At 41.5% G+C, this 20,073-nt stretch overlaps 1 protein-coding gene and 1 long non-coding RNA gene across 4 annotated transcripts; both read right to left on the bottom strand.

Annotated features, from left to right (window-relative positions):
• Positions 1-421: 421 nt before the first annotated feature.
• LOC106599351 (E3 ubiquitin-protein ligase RNF152) lies at positions 422-18,069 on the bottom strand. Of its 3 annotated transcripts, none has more exons than XM_045714679.2 (3): positions 17,934-18,069; positions 7,901-8,020; positions 422-1,577 (listed from the first exon to the last, which is right to left on the bottom strand). In XM_045714679.2, exon 3 carries the CDS (start codon positions 1,371-1,373, stop codon positions 846-848), a length of 528 nt encoding a protein of 175 aa, XP_045570635.1. In that variant the 5' UTR covers positions 1,374-1,577; positions 7,901-8,020; positions 17,934-18,069; the 3' UTR covers positions 422-845. The 3 variants fall into 3 exon arrangements, with proteins under 3 accessions (XP_045570635.1, XP_045570634.1, XP_082829512.1); XM_045714678.2 differs by lacking the exon at positions 17,934-18,069 and adding an exon at positions 16,017-16,286; XM_082973386.1 differs by lacking the exons at positions 7,901-8,020; positions 17,934-18,069 and adding an exon at positions 16,017-16,194.
• A 472-nt stretch (positions 18,070-18,541) lies between these two features.
• LOC145877555 (uncharacterized) lies at positions 18,542-19,757 on the bottom strand. The gene is made up of 2 exons (XR_014391866.1): positions 19,332-19,757; positions 18,542-19,215 (listed from the first exon to the last, which is right to left on the bottom strand). It is a non-coding gene; the product is annotated as an uncharacterized LOC145877555 (long non-coding RNA).
• Between the last annotated feature and the right edge of the window lie 316 nt (positions 19,758-20,073).

Genomic DNA, 20,073 nt, shown 5'->3' with positions numbered 1-20,073 from the left:
AATAGTAGGCTTACATTAGTCGGCAAATGCAATGCTAGAGGCATGTTATAAAAGGGGCATTTTTATGGTAAAAAAAAAAAGTGCTTCCCCAAAACTTGAACGTCAAGCGACACATGCTAATGACTAGACTACAAGCTATCCAGCTAGCTCATTTTGGCTAACACATGGTTAGCAAAACAGTGAAACTAAACTTGAAAATCGATCAGACTTGACTTACCAGTGATGAAAAGATTAGAGCAAACCCTGTATTGACAGCTGTCTGGATTCAGGTCTTGATGGGCAAAAGGTTTTAGCTTTTCTGACAGTTCTTCCATCTTAAAAATATTAATTTAGAGCCTTGATTGTGTGGGACCTAAAGATTAAAATGTCTCTAAAAAATCAAATAGCATCATCTGTAGGTGAAAAGGAAGACTTGATCAAATACAAATCACAGACCTCTAAAAATGGGTCCGTTTTATGTTTTTCATATGAATTAACACAAGTAAGCCTTTCGCCACACCCGCAATAACATCTGCTAAATGTGTATGTGACAATAACATTTGATTTGATTTGTGCTTTTCTGGGTGAATCACAACAGAGAAGCATAATGGTGATTGGTTTAATTTTTTAACTGTCTATTGCACAAAGAGAAATCATTTGAAAAAAAAACCCAACAAATTCTTCAATATATCTGAACACATTCGAAATACAAAGTATAACAACCATTTCCTTACTCAGTATGGCAGTACTATTCCTGGTTAAGAAAAAGCCTGAATGCTGGCATTGTGACAACGTCCTGTAATTTTGGGGAGTGAGATATAAAGATCCCAAATACCTTATTATTATCATCATCATCATCAAGTCTTTCAGCCACAGGATATCATGGTGAACCGTTCTGAGTTGCAGGTCATGCTGTGCAGTATAATGTACACGAGTAAGAGTAGGACAAATACCACAACAACCACTAAGCAGAACCTAGTCCCAAATGCGCTCTTACAACTACCTTCCTCCCATTCCCTCATCCCATGTTCCTCCTCCATCCCTGTAGCCCTCTCATGGTGTTCTACTGGAAGGTAGGCGTTACATGGCAGCCGTATGAAGACAGGTGTGTATGGGACAGAGATGATGGCCATAGTGTCCGGGTCATCTAGGAGTTGGGAGACAGAGACCCCTGGGGGCAGAGTGGTGACAGAGCGACACCAGGGGCAGCGCAGCTCACTCTGGCTCATCCTCATCTGGGTCAAGCACACTGAGCAGCAGGTGTGCTGGCAGTCCAGGAGCTTGGGCCTACGCCACAAACTGTAATAGTTGAAACAGATCTGACATTCTAACATGGAGTCTTGTTGTGAGATCTGACAATCTAGAATGGATTCTTGTTGTGAGAGAGATTCCATTATGATGAGTTTGGTCTGTTGTGTCAATGACAGTCACAAGATGTCAAACCACAAACAGTCTGTGGTTCCCGCGGTATGAATATGCAGATTAGGGAACCATAGAGCGATTTACAGATGTTTCTGCTCTTGACATCTCTCCTCCTCTCTTCTTTACAGATGTTGTGTCACAGTACTTAGTTTAATCCATGTCTGGCTCCATCAACCCTATTAGAGAGAAGACATTTGTCAAGTCAGTGTATGATTCCGTAATCCTCATTAAATAACTCATACTGAAAAAGCAAAAAGACTACTTGGCCATGTCCTGCCCACTGAGCTCTCTCTGTGTGTGTATGTGTATGTGTGTGTGTGTGTGTGTCCGCTTCAAGACCCTGTGACTGTAAAGAATAAAGCACAATAAGCCTATTTCATCATTAACCAAAACAGGAAAAGAAACTTAGCAAATGAGCAAACCTGTTTCTGATCTGGACTGGCAAGAATGTTGACCACTAGATCTTTATCACTCAGCAGCCTAAGGCAAAGTTCCTGCATGACATTGCTGCACATTTCTTAAAGCGGCATTTTGTTACTTTTTTCTGCTCCAGTAAGTCGCTAGTGGTCATCCAATGTGAAGCAAAAGTAATAATATTGCGCCTGACAACCTCTAGCCTGCCTGACAACCTCTAGCCTGCCTGACAACAAGTTTGCCTGTCGGGTCAGATTTTCCCAACATATTCTGTGCTGTGGATAATGAGTGACGTGTTTCCGTAGTTTAGGGATATTCTAACTGGTAGGGGTATGATAGCTAGCTAGCTGAGCCCATGTCCACACTTGGCGAGCAGAGATAGCTAGCTTACAGACATGGCAGACGCGAGGGGCCAATGACCTAACCCAGCAGCAGCTACTCCTCCATCTACGCCAAAGAAACAGAGAACTTTGGAGAGCAGACAGGCGAAAACGGAAAGCAATAAAGCACAGGCCAAGACGAGAGTAAACCTCGGATCTGCATTCACACTCTCTCTCTACCTCACCTGCTGTCTCTAACTGAATGCTCGGCTATGAAAAGGCAACTGACATTTACTCCTGATGTGCTGACCTGTTGCACCCTCTACAACCACTGATTATTATTATTATTATTATTATTATTATTATTATTATTAGACCCTCCTGGTCATCACCCCTCAGAGCCTGGTTCCTCTCTAGGTTTCTTCCTAGGTTCCTGCCTTTCTTGGGAGTTTTTCCTAGCCACCGTGCTTCTACATCTGCATTGCTTGCTGTTTGGGGTTTTAGGCTGGGTTTCTGTATAGCACTTTGTGACATCGGCTGAAGTAAAAAGGGCTTTATAAATATACTGCTCAAAAAAATAAAGGGAACACTAAAACAACACATCCTAGATCTGAATGAAAGAAATAATCTTAAATACTTTTTTCTTTACATAGTTGAATGTGCTGACAACAAAATCACACAAAAATAATCAATGGAAATCCAATTTATCAACCCATGGAGGTCTGGATTTGGAGTCACACTCAAAATTAAAGTGGAAAACCACACTACAGGCTGATCCAACTTTGATGTAATGTCCTTAAAACAAGTAAAAATGAGGCTCAGTAGTGTGTGTGGCCTCCACGTGCCTGTATGACCTCCCTACAACGCCTGGGCATGCTCCTGATGAGGTGGTGGATGGTCTCCTGAGGGATCTCCTCCCAGACCTGGACTAAAGCTTCCGCCAACTCCTGGACAGTCTGTGGTGCAATGTGGCGTTGGTGGATGGAGCGAGACATGATGTCCCAGATGTGCTCAATTGGATTCAGGTCTGGGGAATGGGCGGCCCAGTCCATAGCATCAATGCCTTCCTCTTGCAGGAACTGCTGACACTCCAGCCACATGAGGTCTAGCATTGTCTTGCATTAGGAGGAACCCAAGGCCAACCGCACCAGCATATGGTCTCACAAGGGGTCTGAAAATCTCATCTCGGTACATAATGGCAGTCAGGCTACCTCTGGCGAGCACATGGAGGGCTGTGCGGCCCCTCAAAGAAATGCCACCCCACACCATGACTGACCCACCGCCAAACCGGTCATGCTGGAGGATGTTGCAGGCAGCAGAACGTTCTTCACGGCGTCTCCAGACTGTCTCGTCTGTCACATGTGCTCAGTGTGAACCTGCTTTCATCTGTGAAGAGCACAGGGCGCCAGTGGTGAATTTGCCAATCTTGGTGTTCTCTGGCAAATGCCAAACGTCCTGCACGGTGTTGGGCTGTAAGCACAACCCCCACCTGTGGACGTCGGGCCCTCATACCACCCTCATGGAGTCTGTTTCTGACCGTTTGAGCAGACACATGCACATTTGTGGCCTGCTGGAGGTCATTTTGCAGGGCTCTGGCAGTGCTCCTCCTGCTCCTCCTTGCACAAAGGCGGAGGTTGCGGTCCTGCTGCTGGGTTGTTGCCCTCCTACGGCCTCCTCCACGTCTCCTGATGTACTGGCCTGTCTCCTGGTAGCGCCTCCATGCTCTGGACACTACGCTGACAGACACAGCAAACCATCTTGCCACAGCTCGCATTGATGTGCCATCCTGGATGAGCTGCACTACCTGAGCCACTTGTGTGGGTTGTAGACTCTGTCTCAAGCTACCACTAGAGTGAAAGCACCGCCAGCATTCAAAAGTGACCAAAACATCAGCCAGGAAGCATAGGAACTGAGAAGTGGTCTGTGGTCACCACCTGCCGAACCACTCCTTTATTCGGGGTGTCTTGCTAATTGCCTATAATTTCCACCTGTTGTCTATTCCATTTGCATAAAAGCATGTGGCATTTATTGTCAATCAGTGTTGCTTCCTAAGTGGACAGTTTGATTTCACAGAAGTGTGATTGACTTGGAGTTACATTGTGTTGTTTAAGTGTTCCCTTTATTTTTTTGAGCAGTGTACATTTGATTGAAGGGATTCAAAAACGACTGAGTTTGCATAATTTCTGCTGAAAAGGTACGATATTGCTAACTAGATATAATATATTTCTAGATATAAAAAGTTAAACGTTGGTTTTGATATTTAGTTGTAAATATTCATTTGAGTGCTCCATTTTGGATTACTTATTTTTATTGTTGTTTTCAAGACACGCATCCAATAGTTCGTATTGGCTAGCTAGATAATGTTAGCTACTGTGGCTAGGTTGTTAGCCGACTGACATTGGTTTATTTAATTTGATTATAAAATGTGGCTTCACGATATAGTCGTTACTAGCTAACTTGTGTATAACGTTACTCAACCTTGTGTTATATTTCTGAAGTCTGTGGTCTGAAAGTCATGTTGATATTGGTTAGCACTAGTTAGCTACTTTTCTTCACACTAGTCTACTGGCACGGAATTACTTAGCCAGGATTATAAAGCCCAGTTCAGATATGTAAATTGAGACACGACGCAACAGTTTGTTTAATCTGAGCAGTCTAGTTTTAGAACGTGTGATGTCTTTGGTTGGAGTTTCCAAGATTCAAATCTTAGCCGAAGTCTTGCGACGAGACGGATCCATTTAGCCAATCAAAGAACAGTGCACTAACATTCTGTGTTCAGTCAAGCAGCTAGCCAAGCAGAGCGCTAGCTAGCTTTTTTGCTGCACATATCTAGTCTAGCTTGCTGATATTTACAATAGTATCCAGCTGCAGCCCCGCAGCAGCCTGTGACTAAAACCAGTTTGTCGCTAAAACCAATACTATCACCATCTACTGGCAGTGGTTAATCCCTACCACATACATGTGAACTCCTCCTTTTATTTCCTAGATTCCATTCCTTGCTCCCTTTCCATCTTTCTTTTCCTCCTTCCATTTTGTCTCCTCCTTTACTAGCTTCATTTCCTATCTCCCTTTCCTTTCCTATTTTTCCTTTCCAAGCGCACTCTTTTCCTTCTTTCCTTTCCTCCATCCCATAAATCCCTTTCCATCATCTCCTTTCCTAGCTCCTTTTCACCCTCCCTCGCTCAATTTCCTTGACTCCCTTTCTTCTGCTTCCTTTTCCTAGCGCCTTTCATCCTTTCCTAGATCCCTTTCATTTCCCTCCTTTTATTTCCTAGACTCCTTACTTAGCTCCCTTTTCCATTTTATTTTCCTCCATTCCTAGGATTAAGCATGGCCAGTAGAGGAAAGGAAAGGATGAGTTCACATGTAACAGGTAAAATAAAACAATTAATGAAACACCAACAAAGTGTCTTAAAAAGGACGTTGGGCCACCATGAGCCACCAGAAGAGCTCCAATGCGCCTTGGCATAGATTCTACAAGTGTATGAAATTCTATTGGAGGGATCCAACACCAACCTTCCACAAGAAATTCCATAATTTGGTGTTTTGTTGATGGTGGTGGCACTGCTCCAGAATCTCCCATAAGTATTCAATTGGGTTGAAATCTGATGACTGAGACACATACCCTTTAAATCCCCTATGCTCCTTTGAGACCCCTCTTTCAAAAGATTCAGAGTGTTTTATAGGTCACATGTACAGGGTTGCAGGTGTGATTGCAAGGTACAGTGAAAATCGTAGTATTCGAGCTCCAACAGTGGAAATCGTAGTATTCGAGCTCCAACATTCAGGACTAACTGAAATAAAATAATGTCCATTTGGGAAGTAGCAGGAGGGGGGAGCTGGTAGCTGACTAGTGGGGGCTATTCAGCAGCCTGATGGTCTGAGGATAGAAACTATTGGCCACTTTCAGTTTTTGCCATGATGCTCCTGTACTGCCTGTGTCTAAGTGATTGAAGCGGGGAGAACAGGGCATGGCTTGGGTGGCTGGGGTCCCTGATGATCTTCTTGACCGTTAGACCATTTCAGCTTCTCTGAGATGTGTACGCCGAGGAATTTGAAGTTATTGACCTTCTCCACAGTGGCCCCGTTGATGAGGATAGGGGCCTGTCCAGCCTGGTTCCTCTTGTAGTTTACAATCAGCTCCTGCGATCTCTTCTTCTAGTCTTGGTAGCCAAAATAATGGTCAACTGGGCATTTTTATGCATGACCCTTAGGATGATGGGATGTTAATTGCTTAATTAACTCCAGAACCACACCTGTGTGGAAGCACCTGCTTTCAATATACATATTATCCCTTTATTTTGGCAGTTACCTGTATGTGGTAGTGATTAACCACAGCCAGTAGAGAGGAAAGAAAGTTAGGAAAGGGAGCGAAGAAAGGAATCTAGGAAAGAAAAGGAGTTCACATGTATGTGGTAGGGATTAACCAAAGCCAGTAGATGGTGATAGTATTGGTTTTAATGACAGGCTAGTTTTAGTCACAGGCTGCTGTGGGGCTGCAGCTGGATGCATCTCAATATGTATCTAATGCATGCATTTCATGACACTCCTTTGCTACAAACTGTCTCAACTGCAAGTCTTATCTTTAGTTTTGCCAATTTAGCGACTTTGTCACTATATTATTTACTGAAGTGTCGGCCCCTCCAGTGACTTTCATTGGTAAGAGGCTAGGGACATCTTTGGGGAGTGTTGACACCGAGAGTTTCTGTTGTATTATTTAGCCACCTTTCTCACCTCACACCAAAGGTGCACACACCGGCAGAGAAGCACAATGGAAGGGATTGTGCGGTGGGAGAGGGGGCGAAAATGCTACGTTGGGGACCACATTTGTGCCACAAAAATAGTTGGCAACACTGCTCGTCTTCTTGAGCTGTTGTAGCCTACAACACAACATTCTAAAACTAACTATGGTAGTTTGATCTCGTCTGGTCTCATGCTGGCTGTTGAATCTGAACTGAGCTTCATTACATGATGTTTAAGCTCTAGAAAATATATTTTCAGATATAATTTCAGTCATAAAAGGAATAAATCTACATCAATGCCTGGCATGCCTGGATTTCCAGCCCCACCATTGTCAAGTATAGGAGCAGAATCAGATCGGTAAGCACAGACTTCAGCAAAGTATTTTTTACCATGTCTGTTCCATAATTTTGTTTCACCTAGCTGGCCAAGAAGAGGAATAATTTACCGAATAACAAAGTAGACTTCTTATAATGATAGGCATCTATGTAGCTCAACTGTTTAGGAAAATTAACTATCCAGGATTTACTTTGAGTATTGAGGACATACTCTGTGCAGTAGGCTAAAATTGGGATAGTATGTTATTCCCTATTTGAGCTAGCTCAAAAGGGATGCTACACATGTATTGAGTATAAAACAAATTTTCCATAATAACAATATTAGGTAGGTGCTTACATTTGTCCTATTTCACACATGTACAAGTAGAAACAGTCATCAACATTTTAAAATGGCTAAAACAATTCTAATAAATGCAACAATTGTACAAGATGAAAATACTCAAAACTTTTAGAATTCTTAAAATCCATCAGATATTGACTGAATGATAGCACATAATGGTCGCTTTGCATTCACGATGGTCGCCTCGCTTCACGTTCGCAATGGTTGCCTCACTTCATGTTCTTAGGAAACTACGCAGTATTTCGTTTTTTTATGTATTATTTCTTACATTGCTACCCCAGGAAATCTTAAGTCTTATTACATACAGCCGGGAAGAACTATTGGATATAAGAGCAACGTCAACTTACCAACATTACGACGAGGAATACGACTTTCCCGAAGCGGATCCTCTGTTTGGACCACCACCACCCAGGACAATGGATCGGATCCCAGTAGGCGACCCTCTTTTTCAGAGCTGATCTGATTGGCTGACATCGAAGAAAAAAAATCTTAAGTTTTACTCTTTTTTTCCCCACCCCCCTTCTTTCCTTCTCTGGCCTCCATTGATTTAGTCACCTTAATTCTGGCCATCCTACAATGGTAAACAGCATAATAACTTTTGAACTAATTATGATAGAGACATGAGTTTTGGACCATTGGCTTTCTTAGAGGATTATCTACACAATTAACATATTTTACCCATTGGTCAAAAGATGCGTGTTTCATTGGACATCCTATAAATTATGATGAACTTCACAGGGTGGTGAAAGTGCATGGTGATGAGCTTGATGCTCCTTTCCAATAAATATTAAGGGTCTTATTTTGGTGACATGTTGATCTTTACTTGTATCTGCGAGCTGTTGGCTAGAGCGCACATGCCAAGACCAGAGTAGGCACATTTGCTATTTAACCCATCAGTCTTTATAGCAAAACTATCGGTAGAGTTGAAAATGCAATGGAAACGCATTGAACTTTAGATTTGTATTCAGGAAGATGACAAATTAAGCAATTTGTGTGCCCTATGTCATCATGCACTGATTTATGGCAACAAGTCAGTTTGGTGGAAACACTGGTGGGATAATGCACATATTTTCTTCATGCGGAGTTTAGAATATTCACATGAAAATATGTCGCAAATTGGATGACAACCTAGCTACTGATAGTAATGAAATTCTATGGACAAAATACTCACCAAATATTATTCTCTTTCATCTACAGGAGACTGTGTTTACGCATTGAAAACCGGAAAGGACTATCCCATAACTTCAGAGAGGAATGTTAAGAATGGGCTCTCAATTGGGGCTTCCAAGGAGAATGACCTGAGATCAGATGAACCAAGACTCCCTGAAGAGCCACCACCAACATCGGCTGAGCTGCTACAACTTTGAGGAGAAGTCGCCATTCAACACAGGATGCAGTTAGCACGCCTTCGAGCAAGGAAGGACCTGCACTTTCGCCATTGTCAGACTTCCCGGGAAGTGTGAATATATGTAAATAAAATGAGTGATGCACCGATATGACATTTTTGGCCGATACCGATATTTTCCTTGCCAAAAAACCCGATAGTTAAAACTGACAGCCTTTAAAGCATTCTAGTATAGTTAAATAGTTAGTACACACACGGACGCAGCGGTCTAAGGCACTGCATCTCAGTGCAGGAGGCGTCACTACAGTCCCTGGTTCGAATACCAGTAAAACATAATCAAAACCTATTTCCTTCACTTACTTGCTGTGCTGTTTCGTTGTTCAGTATTTTCATTCTCAACCAGGATTTCTATGGAACGCCGTTTGGGTCTTTGTGTGTCAAAAAGTATACTATTGTCAAATAGTGTGTCAAATAATCTTGTTGACCAATCAGGACCTGAATATGACTGCACGTCACATCAAAAAAATATATATACGCCTCAAATTATGTAGTTATTCACATTGATTACACTATCACTCGTATTTCATGTCACAACGATTCATCAATACGTATGCTATGATGCTGGTAAAGTTGTCTCGCACACCTACAGTGCTGGTCATAAAAAAAGTTAAACTAGCTCATTGATGTGTAGTAGTGTGATGTTGTTCCCCTAGATTATGCACCAAGTTGCACACAAGGACCAGTTCAAATAGGCCAGGTCAAGAGGGGATGTTAATAATAATAATAATAATAATAATAATTCAGTGTTTTTTGTTATTACAGCTGCATAACTAATGTTATTTTTTGGTGCGCAAACACGTTTTCATATCTAGATTATACATACATGTGATTGTACATACATGTGATTGTAAAAGTTTTGTATATTTTGGTTTGGTCCATCGCGGGTTGTCTGTATTTCCGTACCCCCTTATTGTTCTCTTTTGCCGGACCTTCAGCTAGCGAGGAATGTTGTCCTTGACTCTCCAATTCTTCAATATAAAACCGTGGTAATGTTACACAATGTGCTGTTATGCAACCATACATTTTGTTACAATGTGGACAATATAAAGACCTCTCTGGGCTAGGTGGGACGAAATCGTCCCACCTACGCAACAGCCAGTGTAATCCCGTGGCGCGATTTTCAAATACCTTAGAAATGCTATTACTTCAATTTCTCAAACATATGACTATTTTACACCATTTTAAAGACAAGACTCTCGTTAATCTAACCACACTGTCCGATTTCAAAAAGGCTTTACAACGAAAGCAAAACATTAGATTATGTCAGCAGAGTACCCAGCCAGAAATAATCTGACACCCATTTTTCAAGCTAGCATATAATGTCACAAAAAACAAAACCACAGCTAAATGCAGCACTAACCTTTGATGATCTTCATCAGACGACAACCCTAGGACATTATGTTATACAATGCATGCATGTTTTGTTCAATCAAGTTCATATTTATATCAAAAACCAGCTTTTTTACATTAGCATGTGACGTTCAGAACTAGCATACCCCCCGCAAACATCCGGTGAATTTACTAAATTACTCACGATAAACGTTCACAAAAAACAACAATTATTTTAAGAATTATAGATACAGAACTCCTTTGTGCAATCGAGGTGTCCGATTTTAAAATAGCTTTTTGGTGAAAGCACATTTTGCAATATTCTCAGTAGATAGCCCAGCCATCACGGCTAGCCATTTAGACACCCACCAAGTTTAGCCCTGACCAAAGTCAGATTTACTATTACAAAAGTTTGATTACCTTTGTTGTCTTCGTCAGAATGCACTCCCAGGACTGCTACTTCAATAACAAATGTTGGTTTGGTCCAAAATAATCCATCGTTATATCCAAATAGCGGCGTTTTGTTCGTGCTTTCTAGACACTATCCGAAATGGTAAATCAGGGTCACGAGCATGGCGCAATTCGTGACAAAAAAAAATCTAAATATTCCATTACCGTACTTCGAAGCATGTCAACCGCTGTTTAAAATCAATTTTTATGCCATTTTTCTCGTAAAAAAGAGATAATATTCCGACCGGGAATCTCCGTTTAGGTAAACAGAGGAAAGAAAACAAAGTATTCGGTCGACGCGGGCACGCGCCTGAGTCTCACAGTACTGTAACCAGCCACTACCCAAACGCGCTACTTTTTTTTCAGCCAGAGCCTGCAAAGCCACGATTCAGCTTTTTGCCGCCTTCTGAGAGCCCATGGCAGCCGTAGGAAGTGTCACGTAACAGCAGAGATCCTTTGTAATGGATAGAGATAATCAAGAAGGGGAAGAAATTGTCAGACAGGCCACTTCCTGCATGGAATCTTCTCAGGTTTTGGCCTGCCATATGAGTTCTGTTATACTCACAGACACCATTCAAACAGTTTTAGAAACTTTGGAGTGTTATCTATCCAAAGCCAATAATTATATGCATATTCTCGTTACTGGGCAGGAGTAGTAACCAGATTAAATCGGGTACGTTTTTTATCCAGCCGTGTCAATACTGCCCCCTAGCCCAAACAGGTTAACAAGTTTCACCGAGCTCGCTAACTAGGGTACCTATTGTAACTTGTGAGTACTTGGGACAGTGTTTGAGTGAGTTTCCATGTGCTCGCGCAGGTGCCTGAGAGCTGTGACTGGGCTAAGGGCTAACATATTGTGTGTTGTCTCTTCATGTGCAGGGCAAATAAAAACAGCCAACCAGGAGACCTCCAGTTGTGGCACTGTCCTAATTAAAGTACACAACGCAGAACGAACCACGCTACAGAACCACGCTAAAGCAATGTTCTTCCCCAAAAACACAGCAAAACAACAATCTGTTTCAGTAGCTATAGTTAGCTAGCTAGGTGTCATTATCTAAAATAACCTTAACTTAAGACAGTTCTTATTTGATTAATGGTGGTCAGACCCATCTATGTGAAGCTAGCCACAATAAGGATTAGCCACAATAGTATGGCATAATTCTCCTATTTGTATTCATTTGCATCACTGTCAATGACATACTTTTATTTTGAAGGCAAACCGCCAATTCCACTATTGTGCCTAATCCTTATTGTGGCTAGCTTCACAACACATAACCTGGTGCGGTCGAGCCTCACTAGCCAGATGAAGCCAGCTGGCTGCTTATAACGTTAGCTTTGGGCAACAGGGTTAGGTAGCTGGCTAGCTATTTATTTTCATGAACTGAAGTTCAATTTCAATAGGCTAACAACAAGTGGCAACCTAGCTAATACTTACTCACAAGGATTCCTAAATCATTGCTAATGAAAATGACTGCAGTTTCTACTGGTCATTGTTTTCAGGCTGGTTGTATTGGTGCTAGCTAGATGCCAAGCTAAAGCTAGCTACCCCAGATGTTGCAGTCGAACGAATAATGCTTTATTACCAACGCGGTATTGTAAACACATCGTACGTGGCCGGTGTTTGCAGACTTTTTTGTACAGTTTTGACAGTGCTACTGTATCTTTTTTGACACGCAAAGACCCAAACGGCGTTCCATAGCATGCATGTCGTGAAGCTAATAGCAGTGACGCTATTACTGTGTAACTCCGGTAGGGCAACATCTAAAACAAATAGCGCACTTGGTAGTGTGTACCGGTGCTCAACCAGTCGGTGAAAGCCAACATCACCCACGACAGAGAACGGTTGATTGTCAAGGGCAATGAATTCCATTATCTTGGCTTTAATGGATTTCGCCTGAGTTGTCTCGCTGAAATGTTCTTACTCTTTCAAATGACTGCTCAAATTGTTGACTGCTCAATCCCCACAGCAGACAATGTGGGCTAGTTTAGGAATGCTGTGTTGCACATATTGCGCAACATTTTACGTGGCGTCATTACGTCATGTACCTACGTTATATAGGTATGCACGTCAGCTTTGACATCGGTTTTGCACATCGGCCGATTCCGATATGTTCACCGATATATCGTGCATCCCTATATATAAGATGTGTGTGTGTGTGTGTGTGTGTGTGTGTGTTTATTAGGGAGATAAACAAGAATACAAGGTAGTGTCTGTAACCTTATCGAAATAACAAAAGCATAGTGTAAGGGAAACATTCTGAAAAATTACTGGTAAAGCACTGAACTGATATCACCCAGACAAAGAGAAAAATAAAGTACTTACAGAGATATCACCAAATGGAATATCTTTCATAATTGGGATCCAAATGAAGAATAAAGTACAGTGTAGTTATGGAAAGTATTTGGTACTTAAATGGAATAGTGCAGTGGTGAAATGGTAACAGTTGTGTGTTGTAAGGTGCAGGAGTCTCCATGCGCAATTCAGGCAGGCGCACCAGCAAGGTTGTCTGTGGTCTGGGATGTCTGGAGACCCTGGGATAGCACTCTGGTTCTCCATGATGTAAAACATCACTCCAGACAGACAGGAAGCAACCAGCTCTTCTCCCCTTTCTTCAAAAGGACAGCTCTTGCAATTTAGCCTGCAATGATAATTAGAACACCCTAGAGATAACCCCCTTGATAAACCCCCTCGATAGACGCCCTTCTTCGAAAATCAATACAGAAAACATTCCATACTGATATCTTTGAGGCATAAAGCACGCTTCTTCTGCTCCACGGACTCAAAAAAATCTAAATAGGGCCAGTTCTTGTGAATCTGACCATTGCCACATTATCCTCCAACGCTTCCCAGTTTTTCCTCAAGACGCCAAAGGAGTCGGCCAGCAAACATGGGTACAGAACCCTCGCGCCGACTAAAGGGGTTTCATATTTTCCACCACAACTTTACTTCTTGTTTCCTGTCTTTTTCACCACTGTAGACCACTCATTCTGTCTTCATCCGACGCGCCGTCAGTATCAAACAGAACATCCATTTCGGCCATTTTCCTTCCCGCAGACAGCACTTTTGAGCACAGGAGACTACTCCGAGTGCTAGGGTTCTTCTTTGGTATATTGGCGTTCGCACAATTTAGTGCGCACGCCGCCACTGATGTGGGGATGGGGCGGAGATATATTCATACAAACTACAAAAAAATAAACTAAAATCAAACTACTTTTCTGTTAAAAGTAAAAACTGATTTGATCCCTACACAGGCTCAAGGGGAGCCTGGGAGGGCGGGCCATCTTCCGGCACCAGTACTCGTTGCAAGTCTTCCAATGTAAACTCCTGAAGTCCCAAAAACGTTTCTGCCGCAGCCAAAAATAATATCCAGTTTCTTTGACACCGGCAATGAACACCACAAAAATCCACCTTTTTAACACACAGTGTACCTTTTGACTGGCAGCAAACGTTTACTACAGGCTGTGGTGCATCACGATCTTCACTAGTGTCACTTGTTTTCTCAAATCTTAAAAAAAAAAAAGAATCACCTCCACATGAGATTAGATTGACCGCTCAAACTTTTGCTAACTCAAATCTCCTTCACCCTTATAAGGCGTCCCAGGAACACAGGATCATGATCACGACCACAATTGAAACACTGTTGTCCTCATACACACCGTTCTTCAGTAGACTCCGTCCGTCTGCACATTTGAAAGATGGCCAAATCCTACAAATTTTTACACTGCAATGGTTTAGGGACGAAACCATTGTAAGATACAGCGTATCTTACTTAACCAAGCATCACATGCATAAGTAGGTTCTCTTTATATATATATATATATATTTAAAAAAAACATCAGGACCAACAGACTTTCTTCTTCTTCACCATTCACCCAGCGGGTCAGATGTCAGGCGCCAACCATACCAGGATTTCTCTTCAGGTATTCAACCTGAACATCAGTCGTCACCCCTGAGATGACTCCTTCCATGAACGCTCTGCTCCGAAGTTCAAAGCACGATACTTCTGTTGTCCGGATTCTTTTGAGGCCCACTGCAATCTTCCTCTGTTCTTTAGAAATACAATTAATCAGAACAAGACCACACTCCTGGTCACTCTGACAGACTCCACTTTTCCCAGCGCATACTTCACCATTCAACACCTCTAACCTGTCTCCCACATATGCATTCTTACTCAACAAAACAGATCCCAACAAGAAACAATTAATTATCCAACGTAAACACATCCTCCACTCCAATTTTAGGCAATTTTCTTTTTGTTCCATTTTTTGGACTGTTGTCCATTCAGCACATTCATCTTCACCAACACCTGTACACACATTGTTACACATGCAACTTTTGATTCGAACTCGGCATCCACTTTCACCATCTCTCCCTGCCAAATGAGAGCTGGGGTTTATGGAAAACAGTGACAAAAAAAAAAAAATGCATTATTGCCAGAGGGGTCTCCAAAAACACCTGTACACACATTGTTACACATGCATTACAGCTTTAACAAGGCAATCTTATGGGCTTAGTTCAGGTTGAAGTTTAGTTGAAGAAGTTGTCATGAGTTACAGAATGCATGTCCACCCCCCCCCTCCCCCTCCCAAAAAAGCACATGAAAATAGTTAGTACTGACATACCAACCAAACCAGTTCACCAGCTTCTCTAAATAAGACACATAAGCATAGTACAATTATCCCTTTAGCAGCAGTAGGAATACCGTGCTGTAACCTGGTCACCATAGTTACTACAGTGGCCTAACCCAAGTGCTAAAGTTTGCACAAAGAACATTAACTTTAATTAGCCAACTTAGCCTTCTAGGACAAAGTCCTTGGACTTTCCAAACGCAAGAATGCTTTGCCACTAACTTCAAAATGGTTAAATATGAAGTCTAAATTGAAATTCATCTGAAAATGGCTCTGTGAATACCTGGATGGAGCTGTAATTTCACTGCAAAATATTACATGAAACCACACATTAGGCTTTATAATAGTAAAAGTTGAAAGTTAAAAGGCATGTCTCTACTTTAAAAGGTTATGTAAACACTGAATGCCATAACAAGTAGGCTTCTTTTTCAATTGATACAAGCAGTGCAATTGCTGTATTGAATTTTGACATTCAAGCATGTAGACATAATCGGCTTTGAACTTGAACTGAGGCGAGCAAACAAAACAGGCAACTTTTGAAGGTAGACAGCCTACTGAACAAGGTTGGGCATTGCACATACAAACTGAAACTACACCGCAAACCCACATATCAGTCAGCAACTAAAGAACCGACATGCAGATCATCTTACCGTACTTTGTGATGCCAGTCCTACAGAACATCTGTTCCTTGTTTTATTGCAGTGATTCTTGTAGTAGCCTGCTTGTTTTGAGCAAGTTAAACACACCCTCGATCTCCTGTACAGTCAAAACAATGAGAGGATTCTATTATCTGGCCCGGGTTACCCCAGTGGGAGGGGTTTGCTTAGTGGTGAAAAGTGATTGCATTAGTTTGGAACCGGCTGCCTTCCGGGGTGAGCCTCACTGCTTTTGCCAGTTCACGTCAATGGGCAATAGACCTGAGCGCGGCTCAGGTTAATAGAACTCCCTCATTGTTCTGTCTGAAGTTAGCCGCGCCTACCTACCACATCGTGAGTAAACTACTTTACAACCTTATTTATCAGGATGAGTATTGGATACTTTTTAGATGACAATTTTTATGTAAATGTTTAAATTCCTCACTTGGGACTACTAGACAAGGAATCTACTGTGCCTTTTGCAACTGATAGTGAATAAATCTTGCTTCTGTGAAGTGTTGTGTCTATAGAATTCAGCTGTCATCAGTAGGAGTCAAAAATACCTCACTGATCATAATCCCCATTTCCATCAACATTTAAAATGTTTCATTTCAAATGCCTCCACCACACCACATTCTGCCAAGTAGCTTCCTTCTCCAAAGATGAAAAAAAAGACTAACTCCCTCATCCTAAACTGAATGTACCGTGGAAATCTAAGACTATCCACTGGGCACACACTGGTTGAATCAACGTTGTTTCTGAACCAATGTGGAAAATACATTACATTAACATCTGTGCCGAGTGGGTAGCTAGGTTTGTTATCCTATTGGTGACAGATTTAATGCGAATATTCTAAAATCCACATGAAAACAAAATGCATATTTTCCCACCAGAGATGTGTTTGCGTCAAATTGACTTGTTGCAGATAAAAGTATTTGCATGATGACGTAGTGCACATAACAAATACTTTTGCGGTTAAATTCCCATGTACTGAATAAAAAATACAAGTTAAATGGGTTTCCATCGCATGTTCAACTCTACTGATGGTTTTGTCACAAAAAAATGTGTTATGAGCCAGTCTCTGGTCTTGGCACATGCGCTCTAGCCAACATCTCGCAGATAAATCGAGATTATTATGGACAAAATAGCGAGATCATTTGTATTTGTCAAACCGCAGCCAAGCATCGATATTTGTCGTCAGAATAAGACCCTCGATATTTATTGGAAAGGAGCATCAAGCTCATCACGTGCACTTTCACCACCCTGTGAAGCTCATCATAATTTATTTCATCTGTAGCCTAATAAACTGCATGCTTTCTTGAGTTGTAGTGGGAGGACCAGCTAACATCCCACTGGGCACACACTGGTTAAATCAGCGTTGTTTCCACGTCATTTCAATGACGTTACACTGAACCAATGTGAAATAAATGTTGAATTGACACCCAGTGGAATATCATCACGTGACTCGAAGTTTACTTCTTCTATATGATGGTTATTATATCAATATTTGTGCATAAAAGTGTTTCCACCTGCATTTCTCGCATAATGAATTCAACCGACACAAAAAGATCCCACCTTGTCTAGGTATTTTGTTTTGTCGACATTTAGAAAGTTTACAGACACGTCAAATGCTAAAAGCGTATTCCAGATTAGGATTGGGATTTATAGTTTTCTGATTTGTTGTCTATCTAGATCTACATCTGAGCCGGAGTCCTTCCTGATCTACATCCACATGTATGCAGTTTGCTTTCCCTTCTTCAGTCTCTGGAGATTTGCTTTCCTTCCTCCACTCTCTGGAGAAAAATATTTGTGATGTAAAACCCCCAAATATCAATTAGTAGAACTCATTACAATATAATACATGATATCGCTGTTATATTTTCAACAGATATCAACACTACAGTTCTGTAAATGTATAGACAAAATACTCACCAAATATTTTCTTTCAGCTACATGAGACTGTGTCTACGCATTGAAAACTGCATAGGACTACACATCCATCCCAGAACGAAAGCAATGTTGAGAAGAACGGCTCTCGCTTGGGGCTTCCAAGGAGAATGATCCTGAGATCAGATGAACCAAGACTCCTGAAGAGCCACCACCAACAATGGCTGAGCTGCTACAACTTTGAGGAGAAGTCGCCACGCAACACAAGATGCAGTTAGCACACCTGAGCTTTCCCTATTGTCAGATTTCCCGGGAAGTGTGAAAACCTACAGAGTACTCAGAAATGTTGTTGAAAGTGGTGGGCCTGCAACCAAACATATAAATCATATGTAAATAAGGGAAGTTTGTGTGGGCAACAAACTTGTGTGAGAAACAATATTTGTGCATTCTTTATCAAGCATATAGGCATCATTATTTAACTTTTGGAATGGTTTTGGAATTATTTACTAAACTGTTATCTTTTTCTGGATATGTATACTATTGACAATTTTCACTACAAATTAGCAGACCTACAGTTGGGTATATATCCAGAAAAATGGATGGACTACTCTGGTGTAAATACAGTACAAAACAAGTCGGTCTGATTACACAGATAAGGTCAAATAAAGTTTTATTTGAGAGATAAACAAAAATACACGGTAATTTCTGTAACTTTCTCCAAATTAAAAAAAGCACAGTAAGGCATGTGTCAAACTCATTCCATGGAGGGCTGAGTGTATGTGGGTTTTTACTCCTCCCTTGTACTTGATTGATTAATTAAGGTCACCAATTAGTAGAGAGCTTCCCTCAACTGGTTGTCTTAAATGAAAGGAAAAACCCAATACCTGCAGACATTAAACCCTCCATGGAATGTGTTTGACACCCCTGGTGTAAGGTACTGAAATGATATCACCCAGACTGGGGGAAAATAATAATCACCAAAAAAAACTATTTACAAAGATGTCCCCAAATGAAATATTTTTCATAATTGAGATCCAAATGAAGAATAAAGTACAGTGTAGTGGTGGAAAGTTCAACTGTTATGTAAACATACTTGGTAATAAATATACGGAATAGTGCAGCGGTGAAATGGCAGCAGTTTTGTGTCGTAAGGTGTAGGAGTCCCCCTGCAATTCAGGCAGGTGCACCAGCGAGGTTGTCCATGCTCTGGGATGTCTGGAGACCCTGAGATACCTCTCCGGTATTCAAAAATCACTCAAGGTAGACTGGAAGCGACCAGCTCAAGCACCTCTCCCCTTTCTTCCAAGGACAGTCCTTGTAATTTAGCCTGTAATGATAAAAAAAAGCAACATAAAATTACAGAATGCAACCAAATGCTATGTGATGTGATTTGAATGTTGTGAAACGGGTGAACAGTACCACAGGTGAAAGATTTTTACTAACCTTCATCTCGGTCAGCCTCTCCTTGCAGTCGGTCTTCCCGTCCAATCATTTCTGCAACCCAGCCTGTGCCCCTTGATGGTCAGTGGCTCTTCTAAACTGTAATCCTACAGAACAAAACGTACACAACCCAAGTTGATAATCACCTGAAAAGAAAAGTGGACACTGGCTCTGTGAATCCCTGGATGGAGCTTTAATTTGACAGCAAAATATTACATGAAGCCAAACATTACTACAATATAGCTTAATTCATGAAGTTGAAACTTTTTAGAGCTGAAAGACGATGGCCAGAGCTTACCCATGATGTTGCACAATGATTTAAATCAATAAGTCATCGTTTTAGTCAAAGTGTACAAAACATTAGGAACACCTGATCCTTCCATGACATAGACTGACCAGGTGAATCCAGATGAACGCTATGATCCCTTATTGATGTCACCTATTAAATCCACTTCAATCAGTGTAGATGGGGAGGAGACAGGTTAAAGAAGGATTTTTAAGCCTCAAAATATTTGGGACATGGATTGTGTATGTGTGCCATTCAGAGGGTAAATGGGCAAGACAAAGTATTTAAGTGCCTTTGAACAGGGTACAGTAGTTGGTGCCAGGCACACTGGTTTGAGTGCATCAACAACTGACACGCTGCTGGGTTTTTCACACGCAACAGTTTCCCGTGTGTATCAAGAATAGTCCACCACCCAAAGTCCACCAACTTACATTTCAGTAATTTAGCAGATGCTCTTAT

This window comes from Salmo salar, chromosome 03 (assembly GCF_965601325.2).
Source record: "Salmo salar chromosome 03, fSalSal1, whole genome shotgun sequence".
NCBI classification, from domain to species: Eukaryota; Metazoa; Chordata; class Actinopteri; order Salmoniformes; family Salmonidae; genus Salmo; species Salmo salar.
The sequence above is the reverse complement of the archived record's forward strand: the minus strand, read 5'-3'. Positions and strand labels throughout refer to the sequence as shown.

Coding starts and splice junctions, on each gene's coding strand:
- LOC106599351 (XM_045714679.2), bottom strand. CDS start 1,373: ATGGAATCTCTCTCACAACAAGAATCCATTCTAGATTGTCAGATCTCA.